This window comes from Felis catus, chromosome B3 (assembly GCF_018350175.1).
Source record: "Felis catus isolate Fca126 chromosome B3, F.catus_Fca126_mat1.0, whole genome shotgun sequence".
Lineage (NCBI taxonomy): Eukaryota > Metazoa > Chordata > Mammalia > Carnivora > Felidae > Felis > Felis catus.
Window position 1 is genome coordinate 38121951 of NC_058373.1, and position 21134 is coordinate 38143084.

At 54.6% G+C, this 21134-nt stretch overlaps 1 protein-coding gene across 6 annotated transcripts in view; it reads right to left on the bottom strand.

The window, feature by feature from the left end:
- SMAD3 (SMAD family member 3) overlaps positions 1-21134 on the bottom strand; it is a 119616-nt gene that overhangs the window by 10373 nt on the left and 88109 nt on the right. For 5 of the 6 annotated variants that reach the window (XM_023255153.2, XM_045060705.1, XM_045060702.1 and 2 more), the window contains exons 2-6: positions 16019-16212; positions 15710-15841; positions 14287-14361; positions 11463-11513; positions 1800-2012 (exon numbers count right to left, since the gene is read on the bottom strand). In XM_023255153.2, the coding sequence (XP_023110921.1) occupies positions 1800-2012; positions 11463-11513; positions 14287-14361; positions 15710-15841; positions 16019-16212 (665 nt within the window). Of the gene's footprint in view, positions 1-1799; positions 2013-11462; positions 11514-14286; positions 14362-15306; positions 15481-15709; positions 15842-16018; positions 16213-21134 lie in introns of those variants that run through there. The other variant, XM_045060704.1, reaches the window with a different exon arrangement.

Below are 21134 nucleotides of genomic sequence, written 5' to 3' on the forward strand. Positions count from 1 at the left end.
GACCTCGCAGGCGCCCTGCTTTACAGGATGGCTTCGTGCCCCCTCCTGTACCTTTCCCTCCCCAGTGCATTTTTCTGAAACATTCCATAGGTTTATATCGTTCACTTTTCCTTCATCTCTTAAATCCATTCCAGATGGACAGGAATTATTTTTAAATTGTCTCTGCAATTCGAGCAAGCAGTTACGTAAATGCTCTGACAATGAGCTCTCCTCTCAGCCAGGGATGTTCTCCTCTGCTGCACGGGAAGGCCTCTGCTGCTGCTTCTGGGGAAGAGGCCCAGAGGGCTGGAAAACGGAGCCAGGGTTTACGGGCACGACGTCAAGTGGGATAGAAACCAGGGGGCCACTGGGTGTTCTCCCCGCCTCCTCCTCCCACTACTGCCGCACCCCCATTTCTTCTTGGTTTGGTGCTGCAAGACTTCGGTGTCACAAATATGTGGGGTGCTGGCCGAGTCAGAGTCCATAAGGAGGGGCCACGGTGTTAGGTCAGTCAAGGTCATGGGCAGAGATGGGAGACCCAGACCAAAACAACGAAAATGTGTTTTGTTTTGGTAAATTTTTGAAATACTAGTTTTAAAAATACAGGAAAGTAGGGGCGCCCGGGCGGCTCAGTCAGTTAAGCATCCGACTTCAGCTCCGGTCACGATCTCAGGGTTTGTGGGTTCAAGCCCCGCATCGGGCTCTGGGCTGACAGCTCAGAGCCTGGAACCTGCTTCGGATTCTGTGTCTCCCTCTCTCTCTGCCTCTTCCCCACTCACACATACACTCTCTCTCTCTCAAAAATAAGATGTTTTTTTTTTTTTTTAAATAGAGAAAAGTATAAAGAGAATAAGTAAACAATGATGTATGCCTCCCAGGATCAGTATCTTTTTTGAAGTAAAACACATGGGGAGGCTGTCTGGGGAGGATGTGGGCTCAGTGGCAGGGGACTGTTTGTCACTGGCTGTGTCACACTCACTGCGTAGCCTCTGCAAGGCTCTGCTCTTCCTGGGGCATCAGGTTATTGCCTGGAAAATGAGCACATGGGCCCACACCCATGGCTTCCAAACTTTTCTTAACCACAAAACCCTCTCTTCAAATGAAATCTTCTGTGAAAGCCCAAGATATAATACAGACAAGATCAAGGGTGCTCCGGTTCACTTAGGACCAGACCCCCTGCCACCCTACCCTAGCCCTGGAGCCTGTCTGCCAACCTCGGGGGCTCTGGACTGAGAATACCCTACTATCCCATCTCCATGGACTTCTGAGTGACTCAGGATCACAGAATTACAAATATCCTTAGCATGATAATTTTATGAGCAAACCAAGGGGCATACACATGGCTTCTTCCTCTAGAAACTGTCTTTTATTATGTTCTGGGTGTTCGAAGGCAGAATATCAGCACCAGTGTTGTTCTGGTGGCCTAGAATAATCATATGGGAAATGAACGAAGAAAAGCTCACTCCCATCAAGACTGACCCCATCTACCTATCCAACGATCACGAGGTACGTTTATGAAGAGGGTTGCAGATGCGCCCTTCTCATAGACTCCCCATTCTTGCCCCCTCCCTTAAGTGAATGCTTTCCTCTGTGGCTTTCACGTTTTCAGACATAATCTGTGTCTCTGAATGGGAGTGACCAAACACCGGGAACTCTTCCCGTCTGGCCCCTAAACAAAGCCATACAGAGTTTGGGGGCGGGCTGGGGGAGCGCATCCTCTCCAGGCTCCCCGGAGGTGCGGCACAGTGCCGGTTGGTGGGTTCTGCACTGCGGCTGCTGGGGCCACGGTGGGGGTCCGCGGGGAAACGTGGCATCCTTACCGATATGCCTCCGTGTGAGCTCCACAGCCGCGTTCCTGTTGACATTGGAGAGCAGCCCCAGGCAGAAGCGCTCCGAGTTGGAGGGGTCGGTGAAGCCGTCCACGGTCATGGAGGGCTGGGAGGCGTGGAAGGTCTCCCCGACGCGCTGGTTCAGCTCGTAGTAGGAAATGGAGCACCAGAAGGCTGGCTCGCAGTAGGTAACAGGCTGCAGGTCTGGGAAGACACATCAGGCGACTGGGTCAGGGGCCCCCGGGTGGCACACTCCTCAACGAGGTCCCCTGGGTGCTCCGTAAGATGGTTTCTCTGCCTCTCAGAGCATGTTACAATCCTCTGCCCTTGTGCCTTGTAGGATATTAAACTTGCAGAATCCAGTGGGATAAAAAAAAAATCCTCCAGTGTTTGGAAAAACGTGCCACTTTGATTTAGTTTTGAGCTCATAAAGGTCCTGTCCTGCCTGGCTGGCCTTGGGTGGAACAGTCTCCAAGCAGGCGCTGGACAAACCCCAAGAGGGCCAGGCATCAACCCACACCTGGGAAGGCCCACTGGGCAGGCCCGGCGTGCCACATCACCTACCCGGCCACCTCCCAGCCTTTCTTCTGAAGCAAATCTCTGCCTCCAGAAGGGCTCTCGGCTCTGCCCAGTCTTGGACACTCCTAGCCTGTGGGGCGGCAAGGCAGGATCCAAGCCCGTGAAAGGAAAAGGCTGGGGCAGCCAAGGGGGTTCCACGGGTGCCAGGTGTGACCACACAGACACCAGGTGCTGTCTGCACGGTGAACCAGGTCTGCGTCTCTTATTACAGAAACGATCTTCTGCACGTACCCAGGTGCTGTCTGGAGGGATGGCTAAGACCCAGGCTCGCCTAAGAGAAATTCTCAATTTGTCCTAGCTGTCAGTCTGTGGTCTCAACCAAGGGCTCCTCAGAGCAAAACTGCCATCTTGAGAGGAGCTGGTTCTCTTTAGAGGTTCCCCCTCACATGATCCCGCATCACCTTTCCTGTGACTCCCTAGCCCTCCTGTCACCTGTGGCCACTCTGGTCCACACCTGCCCAGGCACCCTGTCCTCCCCCTGCATCCCTCAGCAAGTCCGTGCTTAGCCCTGGGCCAGGCCCCCGACCTTCCTCCCTGGCGTCAGTGCCACGGCATCCTAACAGGACTCCCCGGCACTCCTGTCCAGCCTCTTCCGGCCACCCCCCTGCACCGCGCTGCCCCCACGTGGGCTGGAGCATCGCACCATAGCTCTCTCGCTGCCTACTTGAGTCCACCCCCTTGTCGGAGAACTGGTGAGTCTCCTGTCCCTTCTCACTCCTCCCCTTGGACCTCTAGCCAGATCACTCGCTCTGGCTCTCATATTCAGGGGCACGTGGTTACTCAGGGTGCGTCTGTGGGAGCTGGTGTGAGGGACAGACAGGAAGGGCTCACTGTGCCAGGTCTCAGCACTGGCCAGGGACCCCAGCTCACTGCCTGCCGAGCCGCTTCCTGGAGTGAGAACCCACTGGGATCTGTGCTCACCAGACCTTTAGAAGTGTGGGAAGAACAAGAGACAAAACTCAGAAGCTGTTCTGGGAGGGGCCTGGGAGCCCCCTGCAGGGCAAAGGGCCCAGATCTACTTGTGGGGTCAATGCCTGTGACCCCTTTTCGAAGGTAAAGAGAACGCCTACCACACGTGGGAGGAGGTGCAGACCCGTAACATCCCTGCATTCAACACACACCCAGAAAGTGTGGGCCAAATAATTCTTCACCTGGGATGAGGGAGGGGGGCGTTGTAGGTCACAAGATGTTCAGTAGCCTCCCTGGTCGGTGTCTACCCACTTAATGCCGGTAGCACACACACATCTCCCCCTCCCAAGCTGTGACAGTAACAAATGGCCCTAGGCACTGCCGGCTGTCTTTGAAGGGGCAAAGGAGCCCCTGGTTGAAAACCACTGCCTTGGATGTTTAACCAGGTCACGGAGCTCCAGCTTTGAAGCCAGGCAGACCAGAACACACTCTCTGCTCTGGCGTGGACCAGCCGTGTGACTATCAGCGAACCAGTCCAGCTCTAGGTTTCAGCCTCCACATCTCCCCCTGCAGCCACCAGGTGGAGAAACCTCTTTACCACTGGGTGCTGTCTGCAAACAGATTGGGAGAAATCACATGAGGCGCTGGGCCCACGTCAAGCACTCGATAAATGGTGCTGCCAATATCGAACTGATCGTGTACATGAACCTGAGAACATCCTGCTCCTGTCCCGACCTCCACTGCGGGGAAGGCCAAGTGTCCTCGCCCCTTTCCTCTCTTCCCAGGATAGAGGGAAGGAAGCAAGGAAGGCAGGGGATCTAAGCTACTTTTAACGGGGAATGGAGGAGTGACTGGAGCGAGAGCGACCATGGCTTGTGGCCTGTGCCCCCGAGGATGGGTTGAGCCACAGCGGTCACATCCGGCTCTGGCTGCGCTCGATGCTTCGACATTCCAGTGAGATAAGCTATATTCTAAACAATGTGGTCACTAAAATGTGAGCTATGTTGCTTTGGAAACCTAAAAAAAAAAAAAATGCCTAGGAAATCCAAGTGCAATCCAAGTGCAATCCAAGCAGTCCGAGGGGTTGGGTCCTGTGACAAGGCCAAGAGGTACTGAGGAAGGGCTGCTGACCACCACTGCCCGGGGGCAGGTTCGGCTGACCTCGCTGTGCCAACCTCCCCGGTCTGGACAATGCCTTCAGCTTTACTGGAAGACGTCTGGTGCAGACACTCTAGGTCACTGTGCGTCTGGCATGGGTCAGCCGAAAGAGGCAGCTGTGGCTGGTCTGGGCTGGCCCTGGCTTCCCCAGCGAAGTACAGAAGATACCTCACCCCAAATTATAAAGCCTTGTCTAGCACCCTCTGGCTTAGTCCAGACGGAAGAGAGCGAGCTTGGCTCCCAGGAACACTGGCACAGCCTACCCATCAAAAGAAGAAAAGCCACAGGCCACCCACTGGGTAACGTGGTGCCAGGACCACTGTGGAGAAATGCGGGCTTTGAGGCATCTCGGAATCAGAGAGGGGGTTGGGGGTCCTCACCCAAGAGGGCCCCCCAAGCAGATCTGAGCCCTTATCCAAACATCCCTGTAGCTTGCAGAAACACACTGGACAGTGTGGTGGAAAACACTGGACTCAGAAGCCTGACACATAATTAAGAAGATGCTGGTTTAGTGGGGGAGCAGTGCAGTCAGGCCAAGGCAAAGTCTGAAGGGTGCCATTTTACAGAGTGCTGTTCGGCCGAGCTGGCCGATGTTCAGGAGCAGGACTGACCTGGAGCAGCACCCCGGCTAGGCATTTACTCTTCTCTGCAGACAACAAAAATCTAGCCCTGCCTTTCACCTCTGTCCCTCCTGTCACCTCTCAGCTGCTTCCTCAAGGCACTTCTGCAAGAAGAGCTACAGACCAAAACGTATGGTCACCACTTCTGGGTTCTGCCTTGAGTGGCAAACTCTTTTTAAACGTATGCCCTCTTCCTCCCCCCCCCCCCCCCCCACCAAATGACTTAGCCACACCGTGATTAAGTACAAGAGAAATAAAAAGGACCCTAGAAAAGATAACATTATAAACGGGACCCAGAGAGCACTCAACTTGGCTCTGAGCTTCCTAGCAGACAAGGCAAAAAGGGAGAATATGCTGTATGGCTCAGGTTATGCACAGACAATGCTTACCAATTCTGCAAGGGAATCAAAGCTTCTCCTGGCACTAAATCTTGAACAAAAATCTGCCAGGTGGCAACCTCTCCTCCCACATCCATCAAGCCAGCCAGCCTTAATTTGAAGAGTTTTCCAACAGATGCAGAAGCAATTTTGCATAAGGCTGCTTCTTGAAAAGGACTCGAAGATATTGCCACTCAAAGACTCCTCTGGGAGGATGACTCCAAGGGATAAAGGGATTTGCCTCCACGACAGTGGTTTCGTTTCTCCAGGCCCAAGACTCAGCACACCCGGAGTGGCAGACAACAACATCCAAGGCCTTCCCTTCAAATAGCCCTGCTCCCAGCCAGACTGAGTCTATGCTGATCACTCTTCCCGCAGCAGAGGTGTTGGAAACCTCCTGCTCCTGGCATTCTCGGCCCCCTGCCCCCACCAGTGTGGGATCGGCCAGACTTCTCGAGTGGCATGGGGTACTTAATTCACGACTGGCCCCCTGCCAGACTAACGGACTGGCTTCGGTTTTAAGCCCTATTCCAAGCTGGCACGGGCTTTCTGTTTTGTTTAAGGAAAAGAAAACAGAATAAAACCCAGAAGGCAACACTTGGATTAAAGGATGCCTATTAAAAACATGTGCGAGAGATCCAAATCCGGTAAAGGAAAAGGCGGGGGGGGGGGGGGGGAACAGATGAGGGGGGCAGGAATTCGCTTTCTACTATGAAAAGCAGGGAGCAGACAAAGGCCGGGGCGCCGAAGCCACAAGGCTAAAGGTCAAAACGTGAATGCACTGCCTTCGTCTGGGCCCTCACCTGTGGAAGGAACCTGAGCTCCCGTCCCAGAGATGCCACACTCCCATCCCCAGTCCTCACTGTTCCCTCTGCCTGGGCTGCCTGATCCTCACCAGCCCAGGCTCAACCTTTCAGCCCCAGCTTATGTGGCCGTGAAGACTTCACTTGCCCCTCTGTACACGGTCGGCCCTTATTAGTTGGGGTTTCTGAGGGTTAGTTCCTGTGGGCCCAAGATGGCTGGGTCCCGGCACCCGGGACCCCAATTTCAACCTAGCTCATTAAGGAGGAGAATGACAAAACGAGGTATGCACAGCACAGAAAGAAGCCACTGCTCTTGGATCAGTTCACTGCAGCCAAGAGCAGTGGCAAAGTCTAAGGGTCACATCTCTGGCTGGAAGCTGACTTCCTGCCATTAGGATGCTGTGATTTCTTAAAATTTTTTAGGGACACCTGGGTGGCTCAGTTGGTTCAGCATCCAACTTCGGTTCAAGTCATGACCTTGAGGTTTGTGGGTTCAAGCCCCACGTCAGGCTCTGTGCTGACAGCTCAGAGCCTGAAGCCTGCTTCAGATTCTGTCTCTCTCTGTAACCCCACTCATGCTCTAGCTCTCTCTCTAAAATAAACATTAAAAATTTTGTTTTAAAAAATCTTTTTCAATGTTTATTTTCCCCAGGTGCCCCAGGAGGCTGAGGCGTCTCCCCACTGCCCCCACCACCCTGCCCCTCGCTCCTAGCAGGAGAGGAAGATACCTTCTACAAGAGGCACTCTGGAAACCATCACCTCCTCAATCTCCAGGGCACTGCCTGGTACCTCTTTCCCCTTGGTCAAGGCCCCTCCCCAAATGTTCACTTTAAAGCAAGAACGACTTCCTCACCCTCAGGGTCCAGCTCATTATCTTTTTCCTCTTTATGCTTCCCTCCTCCTTCCCCTCCATTTGGCCCAATCCTGGACTTAAATGCTTAGGAAATCCCAGGTGACTCATCTAGCATGATGTGTAGTGACAGGAACATCACCTGCTCACGTCCCTTCCCTGCAAGCCAGAGCCGCTGGGTCTCCCCCGAGCCTGCCTCTGACGAGAAGCTGAGCTGGCTCGCAGTCAGTCACTCCTCTGGGCCCCTCCCTGTAAGGCCAGCAGCGGTCTCACAGTGGAGGGAGGCACAATCTCTTGCCTGGATGTGGGGAGGGAATAAGAACGAGCCAGATGTCCTCTGCTCTCTTCCTGCGTAATTTCTTTGCAGGAAATAATCAGATGTCCTGAGATGTCCCCCATCCTTCTCTGTGGTCATCTCGCCTTTTATTTTCCCCGCACCCACCTCTGACCAACTTCGGCACCACCACCCCCCCCCCCCGCCCCACACACACATACTCCTCTTAACGCTGTGTGTCACTTCAAGGCCTCTCCTTACGGCCTGCCCGCTGGCCTCCTGGCTGCTGGCTGGGCCCAGCCCTCCAACGTGAACCTCAGCCTCTTCCCCTCCCTCCTCCCTCCTGGGGGGGGTCCCCCTCAACCCCTCTCTGGCCTTCTTTCCTTCTTGAGTTGGCTTTCCCTCTCCTGGTGCATCCACTGCCAGGACTTCAGCCGAACCTTTGCCAGTGTTTCCAGGGGGCCATCCTACAGAGATGGCCGACAGGTCAGAAGAGCAGAGTTCTGACAGAGGTTGGATCCGCGGGCAAAATGTTCAACCCGACAGGCCTCCTTTCTGCAGGACTGCTCAGAGGCCTTACCATGTGGGCGCCCCGGAGGCCCCAGGGGTCTACAGCGCAGGCTTTCCGAACTCCTGTGATGACAAACCCTGCCTCTCCAACTCTGCTTTGCAAAGGGCTCTCACACAGGCTAATGGCTTCCAAATCTGCACGTCCGGCCCCGACCTCTCTCCTGACTGCCCAGCTGCCTCCTGGACACAGTTAAGCATAGGCAAACTCACTGTCCTCTTCCAGCCCAAGCCCATCCCATCTCCTAGGTATCCGGTCTCTTGCCAGTTAAAGCTAGTTGCTAAGCACCTGCTCATTCAGGCCCATGGCTCCCTCTCAACGCCCCTCCCAGCCCCACCACCATTTCTCCCAAGGGTTCATGGCAGCCTCCTTTGGTTTAACAGCTTCCTAAGGGGTGGTTTTTTATTTTGTTTTGTTTTTAGTTTTGGGTTTGTTTTTTTCCTTTGGACACCAGCCATTTCCCTTAGACTTTAAATTCCATACAGTGGCCAGATTAACCTTTTTGAAACAGTCATCAGATAACCAACCACGCTTCCCCCAAAGCCTTCATCCCGTAGGCAAGAAGGGAATCAATAAGTGTGGCATTCAGGGCTCTTTTCTCAGTGCCCCCAGGAGTCTTCTCAGCCTCATCTGCCCCCCTCATCCCAACCAACCACAACACCAGCCATCCTCTGAGCTCTCCCTGCCCTTCCATGCCCTTCCCTCTATCTGCAACGTCCTTCCCTCCTTCCCATCCTCACAGTATCCCACCTGTCCTTCCAGGTCCCACGCACACACAACCGCAACTCTAAAGTCCTACCCCATCCAGCACTCTCCTCGTTGGCCTGTACACAGTTCCTCTCCTGTGCCCGCTCTCTTGGCACCTGGCACACTGCATCTCAGGTGGACGTAGCCCCTTCCAGCCACTCCAGCAGACCGTGTGTGCCCACGTGTCCTGCCCAGCTCCAGACCCCCGGCATCTGTACTTGCTAGGGACTCAGAAAAGCTGCTGGCATGGATTAATTACACAGCGGATGCTGGCAAGCCTGGAGGCACGTCCCCACTGGGATGCCGTCAATGCCTCCTTTGAACCCTCAGTCTGCACCTACTTGTTTTCGAATTACACTGATGCCTGCCTTATTTATCCCCACAAGGCCATAAGCATCTTGATGGCAGGACCCATGATTCCTCTTCAAATCCCCCCACCTGGACTGGTACTCAGATGATCGGTAGGAAGTGCCTGGGGAATCAATGAGGAAGAAAGAGACAGGCAGGCAGGCAGGGCTCCTACTTGGGGGTCCTCAACCTGACAAGTGCCCTCAACTACAAGTTAACAAGTACCCTTCCGAAGCTTCATTCTTCTGAGGACATGGTGATAGGGGAGCGGGTCCTGCCACAGATGAGCGCACATGCTCTGGGGCCCGAAGGTCTGAGTTCAAAGCCTCTCCGTCTACTAACTGTGGGACTCGGCATGAGTGAGGTAACCAGTCTGTTTCTTGGCTTCCTAGTCGGGAAAGCGAAAAATTCCAACGCTGCTACCTTACACACTTGTTATGAAGACTGAGTTCACCGGCAGGAAACACTCTACACAATACTCAGTAAATAGTAAGTTCTCAAGAAATGTTTGCCATCATCATCACCATCATCTGTCTCCTTCCAGCTAGGATGCCAGGAGCCTGTAAGATTTTGGGGGCCAGGATGAAGTCAGCAGTTTTGAATGGGTGAAGGTGGGGGTGAGAGGCAGGTACCAGGGGCCTGGGCAAACAGAGGAGAAACACTGGTGTCTCAGCGTGAGTCCTAACCCTGACTCGTCAGCTGACTTGTTGCCCCACTCAGGTGCTCCCACAGACCGGCACCCACTCTCTGCCCGCCAGGCTTGAGGGCTGTTCCTTCCTTTGGAAGAAATGACCTAAGAATCCTCAACCCTCAGACAAGGGGCCTGAGGAAGGGGACACAGCAGGGAGGAAGAATTGGGTCAATGGGACACCTTTGCCTCAAGTCCAAGATCAAAAACCATCCTGTCATCCTGGTTCACACAATCTAGAAAGGAATTCACAGCAAGCTACCACTTGGGCCAACGTTCATTCTGAACCATGGAGTCAGGCAGTGTGGCTTCAAAGGCAAAGGCCTGCCCCAGAGTCTGTCGACTGATGGTGCTGCCTTGGCCACGGTTGGGAAAACAGCTCAGAAATTAAATCTAAACCAGCCAGCCTCAAAAGCTGGAAACCCAGAGTCAAGTTCACAGTCCTGGCCTTTAATTTTTCAAGTGTTAACACAGCTTCTAGCCTTCAGAGTTTGTTTTTAATAACTCAATTGGTCCTCTCACATCAGGAATTTGACCTTCCCTCTGCACAGCCCAAGACTCACAGTGATATTATCTTACAAAGATGTTAAAACAGATTCCCCCGAAGTCACATCTCACACTGCCCACTTGTCAGCCTGTATTAAAGGGTTTTCAGGCATCTCCCAACGTTCCAAATGATTTTCTTCATCTGATGCTATCAGTCAGGGAGGGACTGGAAGCAACTGGGAACAAAAGCCAGACCAACCCCCTCTGATTCGCCAAGCTTGGATATTAACGCTTTCTCTTCCTGAGCCACAAATTGAACCCCAGCAGTAAAGGCCAAAACAAAATCAAACTCACATTTTTCTAAGACTACCAGACCAGCACATAAAAAATTCCCCTCAATAAAAACGAAATGGATATTTCAATTGTTCGCAGCACTTCAGCGGGCCCCACGCTGGAGCCCAAGCGCGTTCCTGGAGTAGAGAAGCGAATCTCAGAACAACCCGCCCAGAGATCCAACAACTGAGGGATGGTCATGGAAATGATGGGCCAGCTGCTCTAAAACATCGTGAGACAATGCGAGATGATAAAGGAGGCATCTAAATATGGAAATGCACTTACAAAACAACAAGGAGAAGAATGAGAAACACGGATGGACACTGTAGTCTCCATTGGCAAGGCACAAATATATATGCCTGATCCACAAACATCAGGAGGACCGTGACAAAAGAACACCCGTGTGCGTGGGTGGGGAATTATGGGCAATTTTGCTTCCCCCCCCCCCCCAATTCCCTTGTATCTTGCTGTTTTAAATTAAAAGTACATGATGATTAGATGAAATACTTAGATAAAATCCAAAGAAGTGTATCGTGCAACAAACCGGCAGAAGTCAGGGCCGGAGTCTGCACTGCTCGCCCGTGGCTTTGTGTCAAACCACACACATATGCTTGGCTGACCACAGAGTCTCATCTCCTGAGCACAAGGTTTGGGGGATTTTCATTCACTCACGTCTGACTGCCACCCAGGGACATACAAACCCGGTACATTGCTTTTCCTGCCACCGCTCTTCTCGGGTTTCCCCATTCTGTGGGTGACCCCAGAATCACTGTAACCAGAAACCTGACGGGCTGGGCTGAGCTGATGGTGAGGGGCGGGGAGAGCCTCACCTTCAGGGCCTCATCCCCTCACCGGCCACCAGCCAGGGCTGCAGGTAGAGGGGGTTACAGTCCTACGGATGAAGAGATACTTACCCAAATTGTTGTGTGCTGGGGACATCGGATTCGGGGATAGGTTTGGAGAACCTGTGAGGTGAGACAGAGTGGTGAGAACGAACAGAACATTCTTGGCTTAGAGAACCAAATTACTGAACACATGCATCAAGATGGGGCAGCTCAACACAGCAGGCAGAAAACCCTGGGCTGAGCCTCCAAAGCCCAGGAGGTCTGATCCCGTGTCCCTGCCCTGCTTTCTCTCCCTGGGCCCCAGTCTTCACCTGTGGAACAAACAGACAAGCGGCTAACCTCAGAGGTCTCTCCCACAACTTGATGGTGTGAGGATCCGGACCAACCCACAGCACAGGGCACAGAGCTCCTTGGAAGCTATGGCCCCAGGAAAACGAGGCGGACAGGGAAGGCCCAGGCGACGAAGGCCTCCCCTCCCACACAGGTAGGGCCACAGCTCCCCAGAAGGCCCCTTCAAATACCAATCTAGCCCTTTCCCCAGGTCTCAGGAAACTCACCCAGCTGCCTCAGAAACCCTACAACTCTGCAACCAGACTGATGTTTGAGGCAATACATGAGGCTGCTCATGGGGATGTGTCCAAACCTACCCAATTCTTCCTGCCTGGCTACCTTCTCTCCAGCCCTCCCTCTCAGGAGAAAAAGAAAACCACATGGCATCTGCTTTCAAAAAAAAAAAAAAAAAAAAAAACAAACCAAACAGTGCCGTTCCACAGAGCAAGTTGGCTCATCCCTTTGTCCCTGGACCCAAGAGGGCTGCAGCTATTTCTGTAGTAACAGCCCTGCAGGATGGGCGCATATGTGCCTTGTTTATGAGGGTCTGTTCCTGCTCCCCAACTCAGCTGTAACCTCCTTGAGGGTGAGGGAGGAGCCACAGGCTTCTCTTCCTCCCCCAGAACCCAGCACATCAGGGAATGTGGAAGAGTCGTGGAAGACAGCTTCCAACCTGGCCACAGAGTCCAGGCGTGCCACCAGCGTGTCAGCGATGGGATTTCAGCAAAGTGGTCTAACCTCCTCGAGCCTTGATTTTTATTTCCCTTCAGGTGTAAAACGGGGATAATGCCACCTATTGTGTGATTTGTAGAAATGAAGCGTGATCGTGCACAGACAAACGGCTGCACCAGGACTGGTACACAGCAGGCACTCAATAAATGCTGGTTTCCTGTTTTGTGGCAGCCCAAATCAAGAAGGCCCAGGAAGGCTGTGGGACCATCTCACTGGTCTGGAAGGGCACGCATGTGTGTTAGGGGAGACCCAGGGCCGGACAAGGGGATCCTCGGACCCCAACTGAGACACTATCACATCTCAGCTGGCAGAGAAGCAGCTGGACTTGTTTCCAAATGGACAACTTTGAGTGCAAAGCCGAGGAGCAGCAGAAGACACCCCCCCCAAGAGACTGGGGGTCCACAGAGCCCAACGTCTACTTTTGAGACATCACGGACGTCCACAGCAGGGCCCTGCAGGTACACTGACGGGAGGAGAAGAAGAAAGAAGAGATGACAGAGAGGGTGGGACAGAAAGGAAGGCAGGGCGGGGGGAAGAAGCGCGCGCGGAGGGTGGTGGAAGGGTGGCTGGCTGCTCGTTCTGTGCTCGGACCCTCTCCTTTGGCCCTGCTTTGACAGTGCTAATCATTCTACACACAGAAAGAAGAGCAGGGAGGGAAGAGAAAAGGAGTTAGAAGCAACGTAGCATCTGGAAAGATGCTGCTTAGCTGGCCTGTTTCCCGCGCCACATCCCAGAGCTGCAGGCTTGCAGCCGTCGCTTGGCATGGAGTGCGGGAAGGCCTGTGACACACCGCAGCCCGGGGCGCGCCGTCAGCCACTCCCGGGGGTGTGTGCCACACCCCAAAGCGCCACGACGCCCACGCCGGGTATCAAGCAGCCACGCTTACAACGAACATGCAAGTCTCCCTCGTGTGCCTCTTTCAGGACCCGCACACTCTCTTTTGGGCCGTGTGCAAGGGCGGGCGGGCTCCGTGTGGACGAGGCATGCCCGCGATCTTCGGGACGGACCATCTGCTCGGCCCCCTCCTCCTCCTCACCCAACCACGCACAGCGCCGCGCACATTCTATGTGGCAGCTGGGGTTCCATTCAAGGAGCCACCGGCTTGGAGCCAATTTGGTCCCGTAACAAATGATGCGGGAACATCTGGAGACGTGGCTGGAGACAAGTGGGCTGGGTCCCTCACGGCGGGATACATAGATGACGTTTGGTCACTACACAAAAATAGACGTTTCGGGGGCCTCCACTGGCAGAGACCCTGCCCGCCTCCATTCAGCCTTTCCTCCCGAGCTGTGTCAGGTGATCAAGGCCACCCATCACCCTGCTGCCAAGCTCTCACCAAGGTGGAGATTCTGCTTAAAGCCTGCAGTGGCTCTTGGCCACAGTGAAACCTTGAGGGACACTCCTCCTGTCTCTCGCCACTCCCCAGCCACACAGAGCTCTCACTGTCACCAGAACGCACCAGGCTATCCTGCCCATGCCCATGCCCCTACCTAGCATATCCTCTCTGCCTGACGGCCTGGTCAACACCTACCCATCCCCAAGACTTGACTCAAGAAAAATCTACCCTGTGAGGTACTGTTCTGCTCCCCACACCTCCTCCCCAGGCTGGGGTAGGTGGCCCTCCCCTGTGCCCACTGCCACATGGCATCCTACATCAGGGCATATATGAGACGGCACAGTGACTGCTGGTCGTCGTCCTCACAAACTGAGCAGCTCAGGCTCCTCTCTCCCCAGTGCCTGGGACGGCATCTGGCACCTGGTTGTTGCTTCATAAATGCCGGGCAGAGGGACAGGGGGAGGGCAGGCACTCAGCGAGGATCAAGACTCTGACCTGCATCCATGCTGTGGTTCATCTGGTGGTCACTGGTCTCTCCATCTTCACTCAGGTAGCCAGGGGGTGGGGTTTCTGGGAATCAGAAGGAAGGTGGTTCATTACGGGGCCTGCACGGTTCAGCTCGGAGACACCTGCTGCAAACCCGTCACACGTCCACACCACTCTGCCAGGAGCAGGTGCTGGAGGCGCTGCGGGCCTCTGAGCAAGGGCACCGGCTCCTCAATCCAGCTGGCCTCATGCCCTTCGACCCCCGTCTCCTCGGCTGGATTGTGACCACCTTTGTTCATGCCATCCTGACGCCTGGGACCGAAACAGCTGTTCCTAGAGCCGCTGCCAGGCTAACTTCTTCCCACCCTAGAAGGTCAAGTGTAAGCCCACCCCTCCAGGGAGGCTGGGGACTTGCCTGAGCCTCGCCCACCTCTGTCCTCTGAAGGGCAATTGCCTCACGCTGCCCTTTGGCTCCGCTAATCTACTCCTGCACAGGTACCCTGTTCATTGTCACTCCTCTATCGGACATCTTGGCTTCCCCAGTGGGCATCGAGTTCAATGGCAGCAGCGACCATGATCTGTTTCTCTGAATGACCCCAGACGGTGACTTAGCTCTCTAACGTTTGCGCAGTGAACACGGTGACCTACCCCTAGGGGCCAGCGCCCCCTGTGAAGGACCTGGAAGAGGCTGGGCCTGTAAAGGGGTCTCTCCGTAGGCTCTGCCCCATTCACAGGCCTACAGTCGACCTCAGCACAGTGAACTCACTCAGGGTGAGAGGCTTGTCCAAGTCAGAGCCCTCTGAAAGGCGGGCAGGATTCCTGCCGCTGTGACCAGCCCAAGCTCAGCCAAGCAGTTTTCCTGGACGCCCTGCGTGCTGGTGATTCACACATTATTTGCATGTAAATGAAGGGCTTCTAAAAACATCTGCACTCTGACAGCTGAGCCGGCTTCTCCCCGTGCAGTCAGTCAAAACTCCCGCTTGGGCCTCAGCCCCCACCCAGGCTGAAACCCCCACCAGGCTTACTTACTGAAGGGCCATTCTCCGCACCGGCTGCCCGGCCCTCGGCTCCCCCACTGCTCTGCAGGCCCCCAGCCCGTCGGGGATCCTGCCCAAACTCCAGGCCCGGCCGCGAGGGCGGTGAGAGAAACACAGCATTGCTATTTCCGCTTCCAAAATAAATGACGGCACCGAGGCCGGGCGGAAGGGTCACGCCGCCGCTCCTCCGTGCCAAGAAAAGCATCATTACTGAGCGGGGAGCCAAGGCCACGGGTCCTCTCCCAACGGGTGTGCGGTTCTGAGTCAGGGGCCCTCGGGCCAGCGCCGTGTGCGGAGGGGGGACAGGGCGGCCCAGGACAGCCAAGCGAGCTGCAGGGGGACTGGCGTGAGGGCTGCCGGCGCCCCTGCGTGCCCCTGCGCACCCCTGTGCCTACCTGGAATATTGCTCTGGGGCTCGATGCCCGCGGGGAAGTTAGTGTTCTCGGGGATGGAATGGCTGTAGTCGTCCAGCGGGGGGAACTCGGCCGGGATCTCTGTGTGGCGTGGCACCAGCACAGGAGGTAGAACTGTCCAGAAGAGCAGAGGCAGATCGGCGTCAAGGCCAGGGTGGCACCAAAGCCCTCCAAGTGCCACACCCTCCTCACCCCCCCACCTGGACAGGGAAAGGGGAGACGAGGTGGGGAGGGGATGGAGAGGACACGCAGGTCGCTGCAGACCCAGGGAGAGGGTGAGGCGGTGCCTACCTGGGGTCTCTACCCTCTGATAGTGGTAGGGATTCACGCAGACCTCGTCCTTCTTCATGTTGAAGGCGAACTCGCATAGCTCCATGGCCCGCAGCTCGTGGTGGCTGTGGAGGTCAGGCCATCGCCACAGGCGGCAGTAGATGACATGGGGGAGCCCCTTCCGATGGGACACCTGCAGTCGGCCATCCAGGGACCTGCCGGGATGGGGAAAGGTGAAGAGCAACAGTGAAGTGGATTGGGCGTGCCTTCTCCCCGAGTTCGAGATTGGTCTGCAGAGCCTCAGGGCTCTCTTCTCTGCCCTCATCTCTCTGAGCCTCATGGGCCAGAGATCAGAGAGTCTCTGTCAGGGCTGGCAGCAATCCCAGGAGGGAAACACAGACATCCACCAAGGAAGGCCAGAGGCCTCCCTGGCTTGGCAGGGGGCACCTTGATTACACCAGGCCCCGGGATGAGTCCTCCAGCCCTCAACCCCCCCATGTGAAGGGAATGGCACTTGCAAAGGCCCACGGGCCAGACCGAGGTGTGCAGACAGGGCCAGGGCTGAGCAAGATCACTGGGGCTCTTTAGGTCCATGCGTGCATGAGCCACAGGGATGCTGTTAAGTGACCAAGTTAGGCCACGGCTAACCCCTCCGAACACTCACACAGCAAATCCCCCACATGTCAGAAAGCAAGAAGAGTCCCTCTCCCTTTTAGTTGGCATTTGTGATGAGGCAGGGAGGGAGAGAGAAAAATTAAAGGGAATTTTAAGTTGCAAGACTCTAAACTGCCAACTTCTCGGGAATCGCTTTCAGTTTGAGGGCCGTTGGGAGGTGTCACCTGGGTGTCACCGTCCACACTGCTCTCCTAAGTTCAGAGCCCAGGCCTGAGGGGTGGTGCATACGCTCAGCAGGAACGGAGCCTGCAGCCCCACACCGGGCCCAGTCCTGCAACTGCCCCCAGCCTGGCCGGGCCAAACACCACTAACAACAGCACCCTGCCCCAGCTCAATCAAGGTCTTCTGTGGTGACCTGGCCTCGGAGCAGCTGTGACCTGGTGCCCCCACCTCTCAGGCCAGGCCAAAGTGTGGCCCCTGGACAAGTATCACGGGTCCACAGAAGTTTGTTAAAAAGGAAGAATCTCAGAGGCTTCCCCAACCTGCTAAATCCAAATCTTCCTCTTTATAAAACCTCCAGGTGATCTGTATGATGAGAAAGGTGGAGCAAGGTGACAGGACAGGATAGCACAGCTGGGAGCCCAGGAAGGCACGGTCAGACAAGGGTGAGGTGGGGAGGTAGAAGGCTCCTGAAGGTGACCTCTGGTAGCAGGCAGACAAGGCGATCCCATTCACACCATCCTTTATCTAACAAATATGTTTATGAGCTCCTACTATTGTGTGGCGCTAGAGACACGGCGGTGAGGGATAAGAGGTCACCGTGAAACAGACCACAGAGTGCTCCCTGCTCCTGTGGAGCTTCCAGTCCAACGGACAAGACCAGTATTAATCAAATAATCATACACAGCTACGATGACAAACTATGTGAGTGTCCTGAAGGAAAAGCACAGGGAACTACAAGAGTATGTGACCCTGGGGACCTTGCTTTGCTGAAGGGCCGGAGGGGGCATTTCTGAGGAGGTGATGGTTGGCCTGAAAGTCTAAAGGACAAGGAAGAACTAACTGGGCAAAGGGACATGGGAGGAGGGCATTCCAAGTAGGGGGATGAACATGCGTGAAGGCCCTGAAAAGGGTGGAAAATATGGTAAAGGGAGGGAACAGGAGAAGGGCCAGAGCGACTGGGGAGGACAGAGGGAGAGGACTGGGCATAAGATGAGGCAGGGAAGCAGGCAGGCTAACTCTGCAGGGCCTTGGGAGCAATGACAAAAGGTTCTGCCTTTTTCCTAAAAGCCGTAGCAAGTCCCTGAGATGTTTAAGCTGAGTGTGTGTGCATGAAATCCTGGCAGCGTGGACAAGATTAGGGGCCATGGCGGTGGAGAGTGAGTGGGGGGAGACGGGTGCATGTGAATAAAGAGCTACACAACAGAGAACTACTCTCCCTACAAGAAGGCCCATGCTAGGACCTCACTGGTCAGTGGGTAGGACTTTTCTTAATAGCTGGGGGTGGGGGGCAGTAGAGAATCATTTGCAAGCTCTCCCTCCCCCCGCTCCAGGGCCGAGGGCACCCATCTGCCTGAATAAACAATTTACGGGCCCTCGGCGAGGGAAGGCCTGGCCGGATGCAACCGGAAGCACCAACCGGAGAGAAAGAAATAGGAATCCAATCAAACTCTCTAAGCCACTGGCCTGGGAACGGGGAAGGGACAAAGGTCAGCACAAGCCTTGGTCACAGGGACTGACGGGGAGCTGCTGACGAAGGGCATCTCAAAGGATGTAATTACCTCCCTCCCATGGGGCCCTGGACCAAGGAACCCCTCCAGCCAAAAACCGGTAATTACCAGGCAGAACAAGAGAGAACAGCCGGGACTCGCCCCCGAGGTAGAGAAGGAACACTACCGGATATGGAGTCATGTGGCCTGGGGTCAAGATGGGGTTCCCCTCTCCCAGCTGGGAGACAACACTGGGCAAGTCATGAGGTCTCTGGGACCCTCAGCTACTTCATCTGTAAAATGCAAACGTTCCCCCCACCCACTACCCACAGCTCAGTCTCCACTGGAGGTCAGTGAGCATTGTTATTCCACATTACAGCAGCCCTAGATAAACGGGGTGAGTTCGAGGGCTGGGGGGGAGGAGAGAAAGGGAGAGTGGGAAGTGATGAGAGGAGACAGAGTTATTCAGCTGCTCCCATTCTCTAGCAAAGCCAATTAAGTGCCCGCAGGTGAGGAAAGTGGCCACATTCACTCTTTGGTGTTTGACAAAAGCCCCAGCTAAGAGCCAGCTGGACGTGGTAGCAGCCTCTTCAGGGGGAGGCCCTGGAGAAAGGCTCAGGTGGGCAGTGAGGGAGGACCGGGGCTATGGAGGGAGCCCCTCCCCTTCCCACCTGGTTGATCCAAGGGGGTGACCCTCTGGTTTTAAAAATAATAATACAGGGTAAGAGCAGGGGCAGTGGAGGACAACACAAGAGAAAGGTCTCAGCTTCCATGCACCCGACAGCCCGGGACAGTGAGCATAAGGCCAAGTTCCTGACAACTCTGTACCCCAGGTTGAGCCTTTAGGAAGGGGAGGTAGAGGGGACAGGATGCTCTGAGCACTCCTGATGAGGCAAGACCCTCACACACAGCCCTAACATCTGAAACCCCCAGAACCAGGACACCTCACTCGACAGAGACTGGAGTAGACCCAGGAAGTCACACCTGCTCAGGGGCCTGCAAGGGGTGAAAGGGCGTGGAGTAGGTAGAAATGGGACCGCCTTGTAAACGTGCAACTCTGACACAATACGGGTCACTAGGGCCAAGGTCGGGGTGTGGGGCGGGTTGTGATATGGTCTCTGTAGGTTTTTTTTTGCAGTTGAGGGATGGGAAGGAGCATCAAGGAGGACGACAGGTTTATTGCATCTGCAGGTCGAAAACTTCAGTTTGCCAATTCCACATCCGATCCTGTCTGCATTTCATGGGCTGTTTTCTCTTGGGGATACAATGCTTGGCTGTCTCCCTGAAGAATTCTGGCATAGGAGGCTCCAGGCAAAGAAGGAGGAAGAGGGGGGGAAAAGAGGAAAGAGGGCAAAGGGGAGGGGCTACGGGGGTAGGCAGAAGAGGCTGGTAGAGGGAAGGAAGAGAGGAGAAAGGGAGGGTGAGGAATGGATGGTCAGGGGGAGGGAGGGGAGGAGGGAGGGAGAGGGTAAGAAATGTCCTTCCATTAAATACAACAACCTGAAAGGATGCGTCTATCTCTGTTGTGCCCAAGATAACAAGAAGAGTGTAGACATGGAAACGTGGCCATATGGGAACAGACGTCAGAGTGGAGTGAGCTGAAACCAAGCACCTGTCAGAGGAAGCCAACGAAAGTGATTCCATTCGTGCCTCAGAACCTGGGAAAGACTCAGGAATTGGAGGCACCATACACTTCTCAAGAGGAGGATCCAACAGGAGGATGGGTTTAAAGTCTATGGAAAAGGCAGCCAGATCAGCTCTCCACCCTGAGCCCCTGCAAACAGGACCCCCCCCCCCAATCCAGCGAGAGACAGGTTTACTCTCTGCAGAAAATGAACCAGAGAGCAGGGCTCTGGATGGGGCCACCAGGGCACAGCTAAGGGTGAAGGTCAGACGAGGGCTGGAAACAGGGTGTCGTGACTGATGTCTTGCTCACTCGGCACCCAGGACTGTGACGGGCAGGCCCGTGCCCCCGACCCCCACCTGTGGAGAAATTAAACAGCTCAGCCCTTAAGACATGCAATACTGACATTTGGGGAACCCTCAACCAAACAGCCCGGTTCCTGCCAGCTCACCATATATATAGGGGAGCTTACCTGCCAACCCATAACAGAGCATTCAATCTGCTTTCTACCGCTTCGCTCTTAAATACGAATGCACAGCCAGAACCCTCAGCCATTTAGAGAACGCCTCTAACACAAGGCACAGAGACAGAAATAAGGGGGCGGGGGGGGGGGGGCGGGGGTGAGGAGGAAGTCTCAGACAATACAGGGAGCAGAAAAACCTTCAAACAAAATGAAACAAAAACCACTCTCAGGAAGAGAAAATATTACAATCCTAAAACAGGAACATTTACAAACTATGAAAAAAACTTTTGGAAATAAAAATTAATGGGAGTTAAAAATTGAGGAAAGACTTCTTGAAGTTTTCAACTGTATACACGAACTATTTACCAATGAGTTTTTAAAAATCAAGGGAAGCCCAGTAACCAAGTCAGTGCGGTAATGGCAAACGACTGATAAACACGTCAATGGAGCCTAACAGAGTCCAGAAATGGTTATGTATATATGGGCAGCTGATTTTCAACAAAGGTCCAAAGACCATTTAGTGGACAGAGGACCGTCTGTTCGACAAATGGTGCTGGAACAATGGGATGTCCATATGGGAGACAAATGAACTTCAACCTACAGCTTGCACCCTGTGCAAAAATTAATTGAAATGGGTCCTGAGATAAAGCCTGAAACCACAACTTTCAGGAGAATACACAAGGAATACACGAGGAATCTCTGTGACCTTGGGGTAGACACACATTG